The sequence below is a fragment of the Ictidomys tridecemlineatus genome, chromosome 4 (genome assembly GCF_052094955.1).
Source record: "Ictidomys tridecemlineatus isolate mIctTri1 chromosome 4, mIctTri1.hap1, whole genome shotgun sequence".
NCBI classification, from domain to species: domain Eukaryota; kingdom Metazoa; phylum Chordata; class Mammalia; order Rodentia; family Sciuridae; genus Ictidomys; species Ictidomys tridecemlineatus.
In genome coordinates, this window is record NC_135480.1 from 59,635,578 (window position 1) to 59,648,219 (window position 12,642).

Genomic DNA, 12,642 nt, shown 5'->3' on the forward strand with positions numbered 1-12,642 from the left:
TCCAGTCACCATGAGACCATGAGATGAGAAACTCTACTCCACTACACTCTCTCTGCCATGATTTCCTGCCTCGCTGTAAGCCTACAGCAAAAAATAAGTCAGTTGACCATGAACTGAAACTTATGATGCCATAAGCCAAAATAAATGTTTCCTCCTTTAAATTGATTTTCTCAGGTTATTTTGTCCCAGTGACAAAAAGCTGAATACTATATCATACAAGAAATGCTTATGGAATTCAAAATAAATATAAGGAATAAAGAAAGGAAGGGAGGGAGGGAAAAAAGAATGGAGGGAGAGGCAGGGAGAGGAAGGAAAAAAAGATAGGTTTACCTAAAAGGAGTGTACCTATTTAAAAAAAAAAAAAAGCCACCTCCTTCTCAGACAATGAAGGTATGGGCCAGAGGAAAAACCTGAGAAAATTTGGGAATTCTTCATTTAGGGATAATCATGTGTCTCCCTGGGTCCCCTTCCAAAAATTTAAATCTTCCTGGAGGGCAGTGAATAATCAAAGAATTTGAGCTGTCACAGTCCTTCCTTTGGAAAAGAGGGACTTGGAGCTTAAAAAAGAGCATAAGTGGTGGTGGGGAACAGGAGGGAAGGAAAGCTAGAAGTACTCACTCCCAGGTTTCCAGGGGACTCTCTGATTGTGCTTATGTCTTAACAGGCTGCCAGTGTGACCTCTGCAGTTCCCCCTCCTCAGGGCCAGCTATGAGTTCCTGCAACTTCACACATGCCACCTTTGTACTTATTGGTATCCCAGGACTAGAGGAAGCCCATTTCTGGTTCGGCTTCCCACTGCTTTCAATGTACGCTGTGGCCTTGTTTGGAAACTGCATCGTAGTCTTTATTGTAAGAACAGAGCGCAGACTGCATGCTCCCATGTACCTCTTTCTCTGCATGCTGGCAGCTATTGACCTGGCCTTGTCCACATCCACCATGCCCAAGATCCTTGCCCTCTTCTGGTTTGACTCCCGGGAGATTTCTTTTGATGCCTGCCTTGTCCAGATGTTCTTCATTCATGCTCTCTCAGCCATTGAATCCACCATCCTACTGGCCATGGCCTTTGACCGTTATGTGGCCATCTGTCACCCACTGCGCCATGCTGCGGTGCTCAATAATACAGTAACAGCCCAGATTGGCATGGTGGCTGTGATCCGCGGATCCCTCTTCTTTTTCCCACTGCCACTACTCATCAAGCGGCTGGCCTTCTGCCACTCCAATGTGCTCTCACACTCCTACTGTGTGCACCAGGATATGATGAAGTTGGCCTATGCAGACACATTGCCCAATATGGTCTACGGTCTTACTGCCATTCTCCTGGTCATGGGTGTGGATGTCATGTTCATCTTCTTGTCCTACTTTCTGATTATACGAACAGTTCTGCAACTGCCCTCCAAGTCAGAAAGGGCCAAAGCCTTTGGGACCTGTGTGTCACACATTGGTGTGGTCCTGGCCTTCTATGTGCCACTCATCGGCCTCTCGGTGGTGCACCGCTTTGGAAACAGCCTTGATCCCATTGTGCATGTTCTCATGGGGGATGTCTACCTGCTGCTGCCTCCTGTAATCAATCCCATCATCTACGGTGCCAAGACCAAGCAGATCAGAACACGGGTGCTGGCTATGCTCAAGATCAGTTATGACAAGAACATTCAAGCTGTGGAACATAGGTGACCCTTGCCATCCTAATTCCCCTTATTCTTACTGGTTTAATATAATTATTTCATAACACTAATTTAATTCCAGTTGCCTGTAAACACATCAGTGCTTTTCTCCATCTGGAATAGTAAACTACAGTCTAGTTGCTTCATGGAATAATAAGTGGGATAATCCATATTAATGGAATATTATCTGGTTAAAAGACTGATAAAAATGAAACATTGTAATATTAACTAAAATAATAAGGATATTTGATTGAAACTAGGTTGAAAAACAGCCTATGCCTTGGAGGAAATGTATTCAAATGATTGATGATTTAGTTTTATTCCTGCTTTTTAAACTTTTTGTCATGTAGTTATTGTTTAGTTGACATGTACAGTTTTTTTTTTAATGTGGGAAATTAAACTGACAATTTATGGAAGCCAGGGCTTGCCACAGTCCCCACTTTTGGTTTATAATGCACTACCTGGGAATTTATCCAAGCCCTTAATAATAGTGTTTATACACTTATCTTGTGTGCTTGCAATGTTCCAGTCTCTATGATAAGTGCTTTATAGCTTTTTTGTGATCCTCACAGCTTTATGGGATTGGTGCCATTTTTGTCTACTCATTACAGGTGATAGAAATGAAGCTCATAATAGCAAAGTGACTTAACTAATCACGTAGCTTTTGTGTGCTGTGCCAAGGTTTGAAATTAAATTTGATAATTGAATCCAGTTACTTTACTGCCATTTATATTGCTTCCTGTTTAACATCTGCCATTTATTTCCTCTGCCTGTGCAAACCCTGTTTTCTCTCTGCTGTGTGCTAAGATGGTTATCTTTGTTTTTTGTGCCTGAGAGATAACCCTGTCCTGGTTGAGGGTGACAGAACCAGGTTAGTTCACGCTTCATGTTTAGTAGCCATGATCTGATAGCTTACTTCTTTCCAAGCTAAAGGAAAATGGTTTTGTCTATTTGTCTCATTCATATATTATATCTCTTGGATCATGTCTTCCCTTTATTAGTGTGTCCTGTATCTGTCCAATATTTTGAATGATACTGAGTTTTAATATAGGTGTCAGAAAAAAATTTAAATTTTGTTATGCTTGATTCTTTATTTTTATAGAATCCTATAAATTGATATTTGGAAATATGTGAGAGTCTCCAGTCTTCTTTTCCATCAGTACAAGGGTCCCTGACATGTATTGTTTGCAGAACTGTAAAGATGTTAAATGCATTTTATTTCAAGGTAGAATATTCTCATTGTATGGATTAGAAGCTCTAATGAGTAGTTGAAACTGGAATGAATACAATTGCTGGGCCTATGTGAGCTTGGGAAGTTACAGAGTTTCAGTTTGAGATGTTAAAAAGCTCTGGAAATGGATAGTGGTGATGGTTGCAAAGCAGTGTTAATATACTTGATGCTATTGAATTGTATGCTCAATTACTTAAATGGTGAATTTTATATTATCTGTATTTTACCACAATAAAAAATCTTCAACACTTAATGGAAAATATTTCATTATTAATTTTATGTCAAGAACATATTTAAATAATTTTATTTTGGCTTTATTGGATGGAGGAAAATATTATTTCTTAAAGGATGGTATGTATTCCAAAGTAACAAAGTTTTAATAGCAGGACTACTAATGTTGTAATTGGCCCATGATTTCAGTAGCAATATTTCCAGGCTTCAAATCCCATCATGAAGGACACTAAATATATTTATATCTGCATATAGCCTAAAAAATGAATCAATAAAAGGGAGACAGCAAGTGTTACTGTTACTGTGTATACTTGGGCAAATCACCCATGTTCTCAGATCATCTTTTTCTGCCTATAACTTTATAATAAGCTTCATTTCTGAGGTAAAAATACAGAAATAGAAAAAAATTCCAAGTTCATTTTATATATCCATCAACTAATATTAGGTAATAAGTTAGCAAGTTTTTTCTAACACAAATATTTAAGCAGTGATTATGTGTTGGGACAATCATATGACCTTGTGATGGTGAATGTTGTGTAATAGCTTGCCAAGGTCATAGAGTCAGACATTTTGGTCAGATGCATTTTTAGATATTTCCATGAGAATGTTTTTGGATGTCATTAACATGTAAATTAATGGACTTTGAGGTAAGCAGATGGCCCTCCATAATGTGGGTGTACCACATCCAATCAGTTGAAGGTCCTCAGAGACGGAAGATGGATCTCCTCTAGGCAAGAGGGAATTCTGCAGCAGACACAGCCGTAACCTTTAAACTGTAGTGCTGATACTTCCTTTACTCTATCTGCCCACCCTGCAGGTTTGGGATTTACTAGCCTCCATGAACATGTAAGCCAGTTCCTCAACATAAGCCTCTCTTTCTCTCTCCATTTCTCTATTTCTGTTTCTATTTATCCATCCATCCTATTAGTTCTACTTCTCTGACAAACCCTGAATAAAAGAGATATATGAATTGAAAAAAAGGAAAAAAATCATCCCTGTGGCCAGCCAAGCCATGACAGGAGAACTGAAAATTGAAAGAGAAGCCATCTGTACTATGTCATGTCAAACATAAAACAGATTAACTGTGCAAATTCAATATTCAATAGACATCAAAAGCTATCTATTCAAGCTCAAAATTTTGTAATGTTAGTATGTCCAAATCATGTGTCTCAAAACCAAGGACAGACTGATCACCAACTCTACATGATTCACATCTTCTAAAGCTATTACAGGTTGCAGCCCTGAACAGTAGGTACTTGGCTCTCTCAGGACTTCCTTAAAGATGTGTTCAATCTAATGTATGAAATATGATATGTCAAGAGCTTTGTAATGTTGTGAACAACCAATAAAAAAAATAAAAAATAAAAAAATAAAAAAAAAGATGTGTTAGGGAAATGTCTATCTAAAAGGAAAGTGAGAGCATTTGTCCATCACTTCTTACTCTTATAGCCAACTAGTAAGTTAAGGCACAAAGGAATTATAATTTTTTCAAAGTCACTCAGTAGTAAAATGCAGAGTCCAGGCTTGAAGCCAGGTCTTTTTGATATTGGAGTCTTCTCTTTCACACTTTATTATAGCACTGGCTGAGACTATAGCCTCATCAGGCAGGCATGGATTGACATACGAAAAGCTGTAGAGATTTAATGTATACAGCTTCATGCAGTTGGATATGAGCATACACTCCTGAAACTATCGTCACAATCAACACAGTAAATTTATCACCTCCAAGTTTCCTCCTGCTCCCTCCTGCTCCTCGTCGTTGTTTTCCTTCTGTGGTAAGAGCATTTAACATAAGATCTACTCTCTTGACAGATTCTTAAATATACAATACAGTATTGTGACTCACAGGCCTTGAATCCAGTTGCTTGTGAAGAACTACCTACTCTCCTACCCCATATTCTGTGCTCCTAGAACAGGACCAGAGAGATCTGGAGAGGGACAGAAGCTTAGCCTACCCTGGACACTGCCTAAGGAGCTGTGAGATGGGGTTTGTGAGCTCTGAGCTATCTTTCTGTTCTGCCACTCGGTGGGTGATTTTATGTAATTTATACAATGTCTTTGGATCAATATGGTGCCTGATTCAGATAATCTCTAATTCCCAGCCCCAATATATATATATATATATATATATATATATATATATATATATATATATATATGAATATATATGATACATTCTGAATACCATTAAGAATCCCCAGATAATTCCAAGGCCCTGCAAGACTGACACTCCTAGGCCTCCTTGGAACTGCCCCCTGGCCCACAGGAGAAAGAGCCAGCTCTCTTCCCTGTGGTTACACCTGCTATATGCCCAAATATGGCATTTCTCAACTTGATCTCCTACCCACTGTTCCTGCCAATTATGGTTGTTTCTAAACTTCAACGCTGCTCCCAGAGACTGGGATTTTCCACCTGGGAGATATTCATAGACTCTCTAAAAGGAAGCTTGGGGCAATAGAAAGAGCAGATGTTCTGTGACTCACCCTGTCAATTCATTCTCTGTGAGACTTGTTTCCCTCATTTCAAAGAAAGAAAATGGTACCTACCTCTCAGTGCTTTTGTGAGAATTATGTGCAATAACTCATGGATAATACTTACTTAGTACAGTATTTAGCACATAGTATGAACTCAAAAAATACTTATTATGATTACCTCGGAGCAGGCAAAAATCTCAGCCTCTCAGGGATGTCAAAGGGCTATGAATGAGCATTGGAACTGTGACAAGAAAGCTACACAGATTTTCTTAAAATATTTAAAGAACTCACTTGATGACATTAGCAGGGAGCTTAAAATTTAAGAACAGAATTCTGTCTTGTCTTGTTCTGTCTTATCTTATCATCCCATCTTATCTATCATCTATCTCTCACCAGCACCAGGACTAAGGTTGGGGGTTGGGGAAAAAGAGGAGAGCACAGCGAGTAAGAGAGATGAAATTCAAATAGAATTGAAAGGACTGATTTGTGCACTGGAGGAAGAAGCTAATAAGAAGACCAATTCCTAAAGTTTTCCCAGGAAAATGTGTTTGCATTGCAGAAGGTGGCAATCTTATGGAAGAAGTAATGGCCACGGCTTACTCCTCTTTCACACAGACCAGGGTCCTGGGAGAGTGCATGTCTGCTCCCATTTTCTGGAAGGGTTTCCTGGTAAGAGGATTTCTGGGTGCCTGGGAGGCTGAGTCAGCTCACAGAGATGGCCCGAGGCAGCCTGTGCTGTGAGAGGCCTCTGAAATTGGGAGTCTCAGGCAAGTGGTCACTATAATGAGAATATCTTTCCCAGTAAAACAGCGTCTCTAGGGACTGAGGATCATAAAAACACTGCCTGTGTTCCCAGCCATGTTTATGTTGGCCTGGTCAGCGGAGGGCACCCATTTAGGTAGCCAATTCCCTTTGAGAGCCACAGTCGAGGTTGCCCAATTAATAGAACAGCTCCCATCTCCCAGTGATTTTATGTAGCCCCCATCTCTAAGCAACACATCATTTATCCCAGACTGGGTTGGTCAGAAATAAAAGAAAAACTTAAATTTGTTTCTGAGGATAGAAATTTCCCTAGCTTTTTTTTTTTTTTTTTTTTTTTTTTTTTTTTTAAGATTTACACTCAATATATATTTACAACCAGATTTTACCAGCATCACAAATTGGGGATTCTTTTCAACAGTAATCACCAATTCTTCTCCCTGATGTTAAAGTTCATGCCCAATATTCTTTTATTTATTTTGTTGTGCTGAGGATCAAACCCAGGACCTTACCCATGCTAGGCAATGTTCTACCATGGGTCTACCTCCCCAGCCCTTATCCATTTCTTAATATCATTCAATAATAAACATTCAAGAATCATTTATAATGTTCAACATCCTGAAACACAAAGGAAAAGCAAAAGTAAATGATAGTGGATATCAGATATAAAACAAAATTTATTAATATTGAGCCCTCAGTGCCCCCACAGACAGATTTATGAGGTATAGTGGCCACAGAGGAGGGAGAAAGTAGCTTTACTATAAGAACTAGGGAGAGATTCATGAGCAGGAGATATTTAAAATGAGGCTAGTCTGGGGTTGAGTAAAGTAAATGGAGAAGCATAGGGACAATATAGAGGAAAGAAACAGTGAGATTAACTCTGACATTACAAGAGTTTTGATTGCCAAAGAACAATCTGTGTCTTCCCCTGGTTCCCCTTAAACCAAAGCCTATGTACTACTCTTCTGGATCTCAAATCCAGTGACCAGATGTGAGAGATAGTAGAACTGAAGCAGGGAAAAGAGAAATCCAAAAAATAATGCATGATAGAGTTGTCCATCCAAAAGGCAACTGTTGATACATATTGCAAGACTGCCTAAAATTTGTCTCAGAATCTTCTTCCTATTAAAAAGAAAGGAGAAGTAGTTTTCCCTCTTATACCCTGAAATAGTAAAGAATTGCCCCACAGAGCACTAACTCCTGCTACTACCATGTTGCCTGTAAGCGAATATTCAGTGGATTCCCATTGTCCCCATGACATAGCATCAAAGGAGAAACCCCAGGTGGAAGGGAGGAGGTGCATATTCGAGGCTGAGGTGAAACTCAGACAGTTTGCACCTTGTTGAGTTGACCAGAGCCTGCTAAGAACTAGTGGACATAACAGTGATTGCAATAAAAAATATATATTCATGAATTTTAAGTGGTTTACAACTGTACCAGGAGCTAAGCCAAAAAAAAAAAAAAAAAGAAAAGAAATAGTTTTCTCCAGTTTTATTGGGATATAATTGACAAATAATATTATATGTATTTATAATATAAAACTTTTAGTTCTCACATACAGGTACTTAATGAAACGATTATCACAGTCTGATTGATATATCAAGTTACATTTTTGTGGTGAGAACATTTTAAGTTCTACTCTTTTAGCAAATTTCAAGCATACAATGCACTGTAACTATAGTCACCATGCTGTACAGGAGAACTGTAGAATTTATTTATCCCACAAAATATTGAAACTTTGTATACTTTGAACACTTTTTCCCACCCCACTCCCCAGTCCCTAGCAACCACCATTCTACTCTCTCCACACTACCAACCAAGGGCTTATTTCCTGATGTTCATACAAATAGATACTATGGCACCAGTGTTTACAAAAGGAAAGAGCTTTATTTTATGCAGGTGAACCAACATGGAGATGGGAAGCACGCACAAATCTGTCTCTCCATTAGCCAGTGGTAAAGGAATTTAGATGGCCCTAGGGTTAGGGGAAATATAGGGCTAATTAATTGTAAACAGGAATCTCAGTGGAAAAGTCTGCACCACCCAGTACATGGGTCCTCATGGAACTTGTGGATAATTCTAGTCCATCTTAAAACTGTCAGCACTCCTTGCTTTTAATCCAGCTCCATGAGGCCCTGTTCTTATTCCTCAGGTTCTGCAAGTCTCTTAATGTCTTTTAGGTCAGGTCCTAGGCTTCTGTATCTGCATCTTGAAAAACATCTTGAACAATTTTAAGGAACAAGTAAATTGCCATTTTATGAATCAGTTTCATCTATTTCTATGTGTTTGACCTTTTGAGATTCTGCATACAAATGAGATCATTCACTATTCATCTTTCTGTGCCTGGTTTTTATCAACATATTATTGTTTTGATTCATTCATGTTGTCATGAATGATTGGATTTTTCCTTTTAAAGGCTGAACAATATTCCTCTGTGTGTATATGTGTTTTACATTTTTCTTATCAATTAATCTGTTGATTGACCATTTGATAAAATATGATACCATATTTTAGCTATTGTGAATAATACTAAAAGAATCTGAGAATGCAGGCAGCTCATCGAGGTACTGGTTTCATTTCCTATATATGGTAATTCTATTTTTAATTTTGGAGGAAACTCCAGGCTATTTTCCATAATGACTGGACCAATTTACGTTCCCACCACAACTATATAAGGTAAGTGTCTCCTTTTCTCCACTTCCTCACCAACTCTAGTTATCTTTTTTATTTCTTAGACTAAGCACTCTAACAGATGTGAGGTGATGTCTCACTGTGGTCTTTATTTGCATTTCCCTGATGACTAGTCATGTTGACCACCTTTTCATATACCCATTGGCCATTTGTGTGTGTCTTCTTTTGTGAAATATCTACTCAAGACCTTTGCTCACTTTTTAACTGGGTTATTTGTTTTCTTGCTATTGAGTTGTTTATGCTTTAAATATATTATGGATATTAACTTTTTATTGAATGTGTTTTCTCCCATTCCATAGGTCATCTCTTCACTCAACAGATTGTTTCTGTACAAAAGCCTTTTACTTTGCGAAATTCCACTTGATTGTTTTTACTTTTGTCATCTATGCTTTTGATATCATCTCCAGAAACAAAAAATATCAAATGGTTCAATGTTGGAAAAATTTTCCCTGTTTTTTTTCCCCTATAGTTTTACAGTTTGGGGCCTTAAATTCAAGTTTTTAATTCATTTTGAGTTGATTCCTGTACATCAGATGAGGTATGGATTCAATTTCATTTTGTGGATATTCAGACTCCCTACATGATTTATTGAAGAGACTATTCTTTCCCCAGTTTGCATTCTCAGTAATGTTGTCCAAAGATCAACTGATTATAACATGTGGATTTATTTTTGGGCTCTCTATTTTATTCCATTGTTTTGTATGTCAGCTTTAATGTCAGTATCAGGATGTTTTGGTTACTAAAGCTTTGTGTGATGTTTCTAGCTTTTTTCTTCCTGATCAACATTTTACTTTGGCTATTCAGGATCTTTTGTGGTACCATAAGAATTTTAAGATTGTTTTTTTCTACTGTGATGAAAAATATCATTGGAATTTTGACAGGGATTTTATTGAGTCTATAATTTATTTTGGGTAGAACAGACATTTTTAAAATATTGATTCTTCTAAGAAATAGGACATCTTTCTATTTATTTGTGTCTTTTCATTTTATTCATCAAGATATTTTATAATTTTCAATGTAAAGGCCTTTACAAAACTCTTTGATTACATTTGTTCTTAATTTTTTATTTGGGAGAATTTATAGTTTGGGTGGTATTTTGTTCTGTTATGTTTTGTTGTTTTTGGTTTGGGTAATGTTTCTTAAATCCAGGGTTTTATGTGTTCTATGCCCACATTCTAAAACTAAACAACAATTCCAGGCCCCTACATACTTATTTTTTAAAAGTTGTCAATGGGGTTTCTTAATTTCTTTTTCAGGTGCTACACTGTTAGTGTATAAAATGCAACTGATTTTTATATGTTGGTTTTGTGTCTGGCAATTTTACTAAGTTCACTTATTTGACAAATTTTGGGGTGGACTGTTTAGGGTTGTCTATATATTAATCTACAAACATAGACAATTTTTCTTCTTTCTTTCAGATTCAGATAACTTTTGTTATCTTATCTAATTTCTCTGGCTAAATACTCTCATACTATGTTGAACATAAGAGGAGAGAGTTAGCATCCTGGTCTTATTTCTGAGCTTAGAGGAAATGCTCTCAGTTTTTCACTACAGAGGATGACATTGCCATATATGGTCTTTCTTATGCTGATGTAGCTTCCTTTTGGACCATCAATATCCTTATCTTGAGGTTGTACTATTGTTTTGCAAGATGTTACCACTGATGAAGTTGAGTAAAATGCACATAGGATCTCTTTGAATTAGAAGTACATGAGCATCCACAACCATCTATACATAATAAGCTTTATTTTTATTTTTAAAAAATCATAAAGAGCTTTCAGTGCCATAATATGATATTCAAATTTTTTTTTTCAGAAAGTGATAGACAAAAAAGAAGTAAACTGGTGGAAAAGTAGTTTGCATGAAGCAACATGTTCATGTCTCTCTGATAGGGTGTGCATATAGGGATGGAAATAAATATCAGGTGGGTTGGGCAGGAAGTTTAGGAAAGGCCCACTCTGTGTGAAATGGGAGCTATACCAAATTAGCTACTGAGAGAAGAGTGGGCAAGTTGGGTAAAGAGTTCGAGAAAAATGGTGATGGTCTAGAGAATGAAAGAAAAGAATTATGAAGTAACTATAAGATCTCAGCTCAAGCCTTTGATATAAATTTTCAATATTATGTGATTTTTCTGTAAGTTTACTTATCTCTTCATAAAGAGAAAGGTAACCAGGACAGGCCTCATTCATCCTGGGAGAGTACTGCCAAAGTCAAAGACGAGAGTATGTCAAATGTGCCCATAGAAAGCAGTTCCAGGTGAATAACCATGGTCTTGTTTGATTTAGCAAAGAACTAAGGTCAGAGCTATTATGGAAGTTCTCTAGAAAGTGAGGCAGGATGGGGGGAAAAAAACCCTCATATGTGTACCAGAAACAGAGTGAAGTGTTTGAATCCAGAATTACTTGTGTGTAATTGTTCTTCCTTTGTCCAAATTCTCTCATTTTTGAACTGCTTGATTCAGTGGGTCAGTCCCAGGGAGGAATGTGGGCAGAATCTGTGCTAGTTTCCTTCCAGGGACTCAAGTTCTCAGTCCTGGTATCTGTCCCAGAATGAGAGCTCTGAATTTGTCATGGGACCTTTGAGTCTTCCAGAACCTGTACCCTCTCCACTTCCTCTAATGTTCTCCCTGACTCCCTTAGGCTAAGTCAGGTCACCACTGGGTCCCGAACCACATCTCGCCATATCCCTGCCCTCTGCAAAAAAAAAAAACTGCAAGTTCCTGTAGGGTTAATTCTGTGGTCTGGCTCAGAGGAGGCTTCAGGAATATTGTCTTTGGAGGATCGCAAATTCAGAGGGGCCATTGAAGATAATAGTCTCCAAAGACAACTTAATTCGATGGAATATTATCCAGCCTATGATTCTGGACTCTATTTCTTTTGTATGGTTTTATTTCTCCAAACACTTGACCCATGATTACAAAGCCAGCCTCAGCTTTCCCAGTCCACAGGGACCTGAGTAGAATTACTACTCTGTGGCTCACGCCTAGCTTTCCCTGAAGTCAGGTGCTCTGCCAAGGTGCCCTGTGCAATGAGATAAAACTCTCTCTGCTATGCTCACCCTGGGCTCCTGCAGGATGTGAGTGTCAGGGCAGCCTGGAATAGAAGCCAAGGGGTGAGTACCTGGGGCCTCAACTTCCCAGATGGATGGCTACTACATCGCAGCCTCAGATGGCAGTATCAATGGGAAAGTGCTGGATATAAAACAAAAAGAGGAGAAATACAAAATCAAGGACAATGAGAGAGAGAGTAGTCCTATCCCAAGAAAAAGGGCTGAAGGAGAATGCCTTCAAAGGTCCTGGAGTTTATAGCTCAGATAAAAATTGGAATCCCAGACCATATCTTTGGAGAGAGATGCCCCTCATAGAGTAAATGAGTGGATATGTGCACTTCTCTTCCATTCTCTTCAGAGTGCCATTCTCAGAACTGGTTCAGCATCTCATCTACCTTTATTTGGAATTGCATTGATCCAAAGGCATTCCTGGTCATGTTCTTCCAGCTAGGAGGGCCCAAGGTGCCCCTCGGGTGGGGACTCTGTGAACCAAGTGGGGAGACCTTGGCAGTCTTGCCTTTCCTCAGGTCACTTGTTTTTAATATTG

General features: G+C 38.4%; 1 protein-coding gene across 1 annotated transcript; it reads left to right on the forward strand.

The window, feature by feature from the left end:
- The first annotated feature begins 615 nt into the window (after nt 1-615).
- Nucleotides 616-3,145, forward strand: LOC101955772 (olfactory receptor 51E2). Its single transcript, XM_078045119.1, has one exon. The coding sequence runs from the start codon at nt 709-711 to the stop codon at nt 1,669-1,671; it is 963 nt and encodes a 320-aa protein (XP_077901245.1). The 5' UTR covers nt 616-708; the 3' UTR covers nt 1,672-3,145.
- The last annotated feature ends 9,497 nt before the right edge of the window (nt 3,146-12,642 follow it).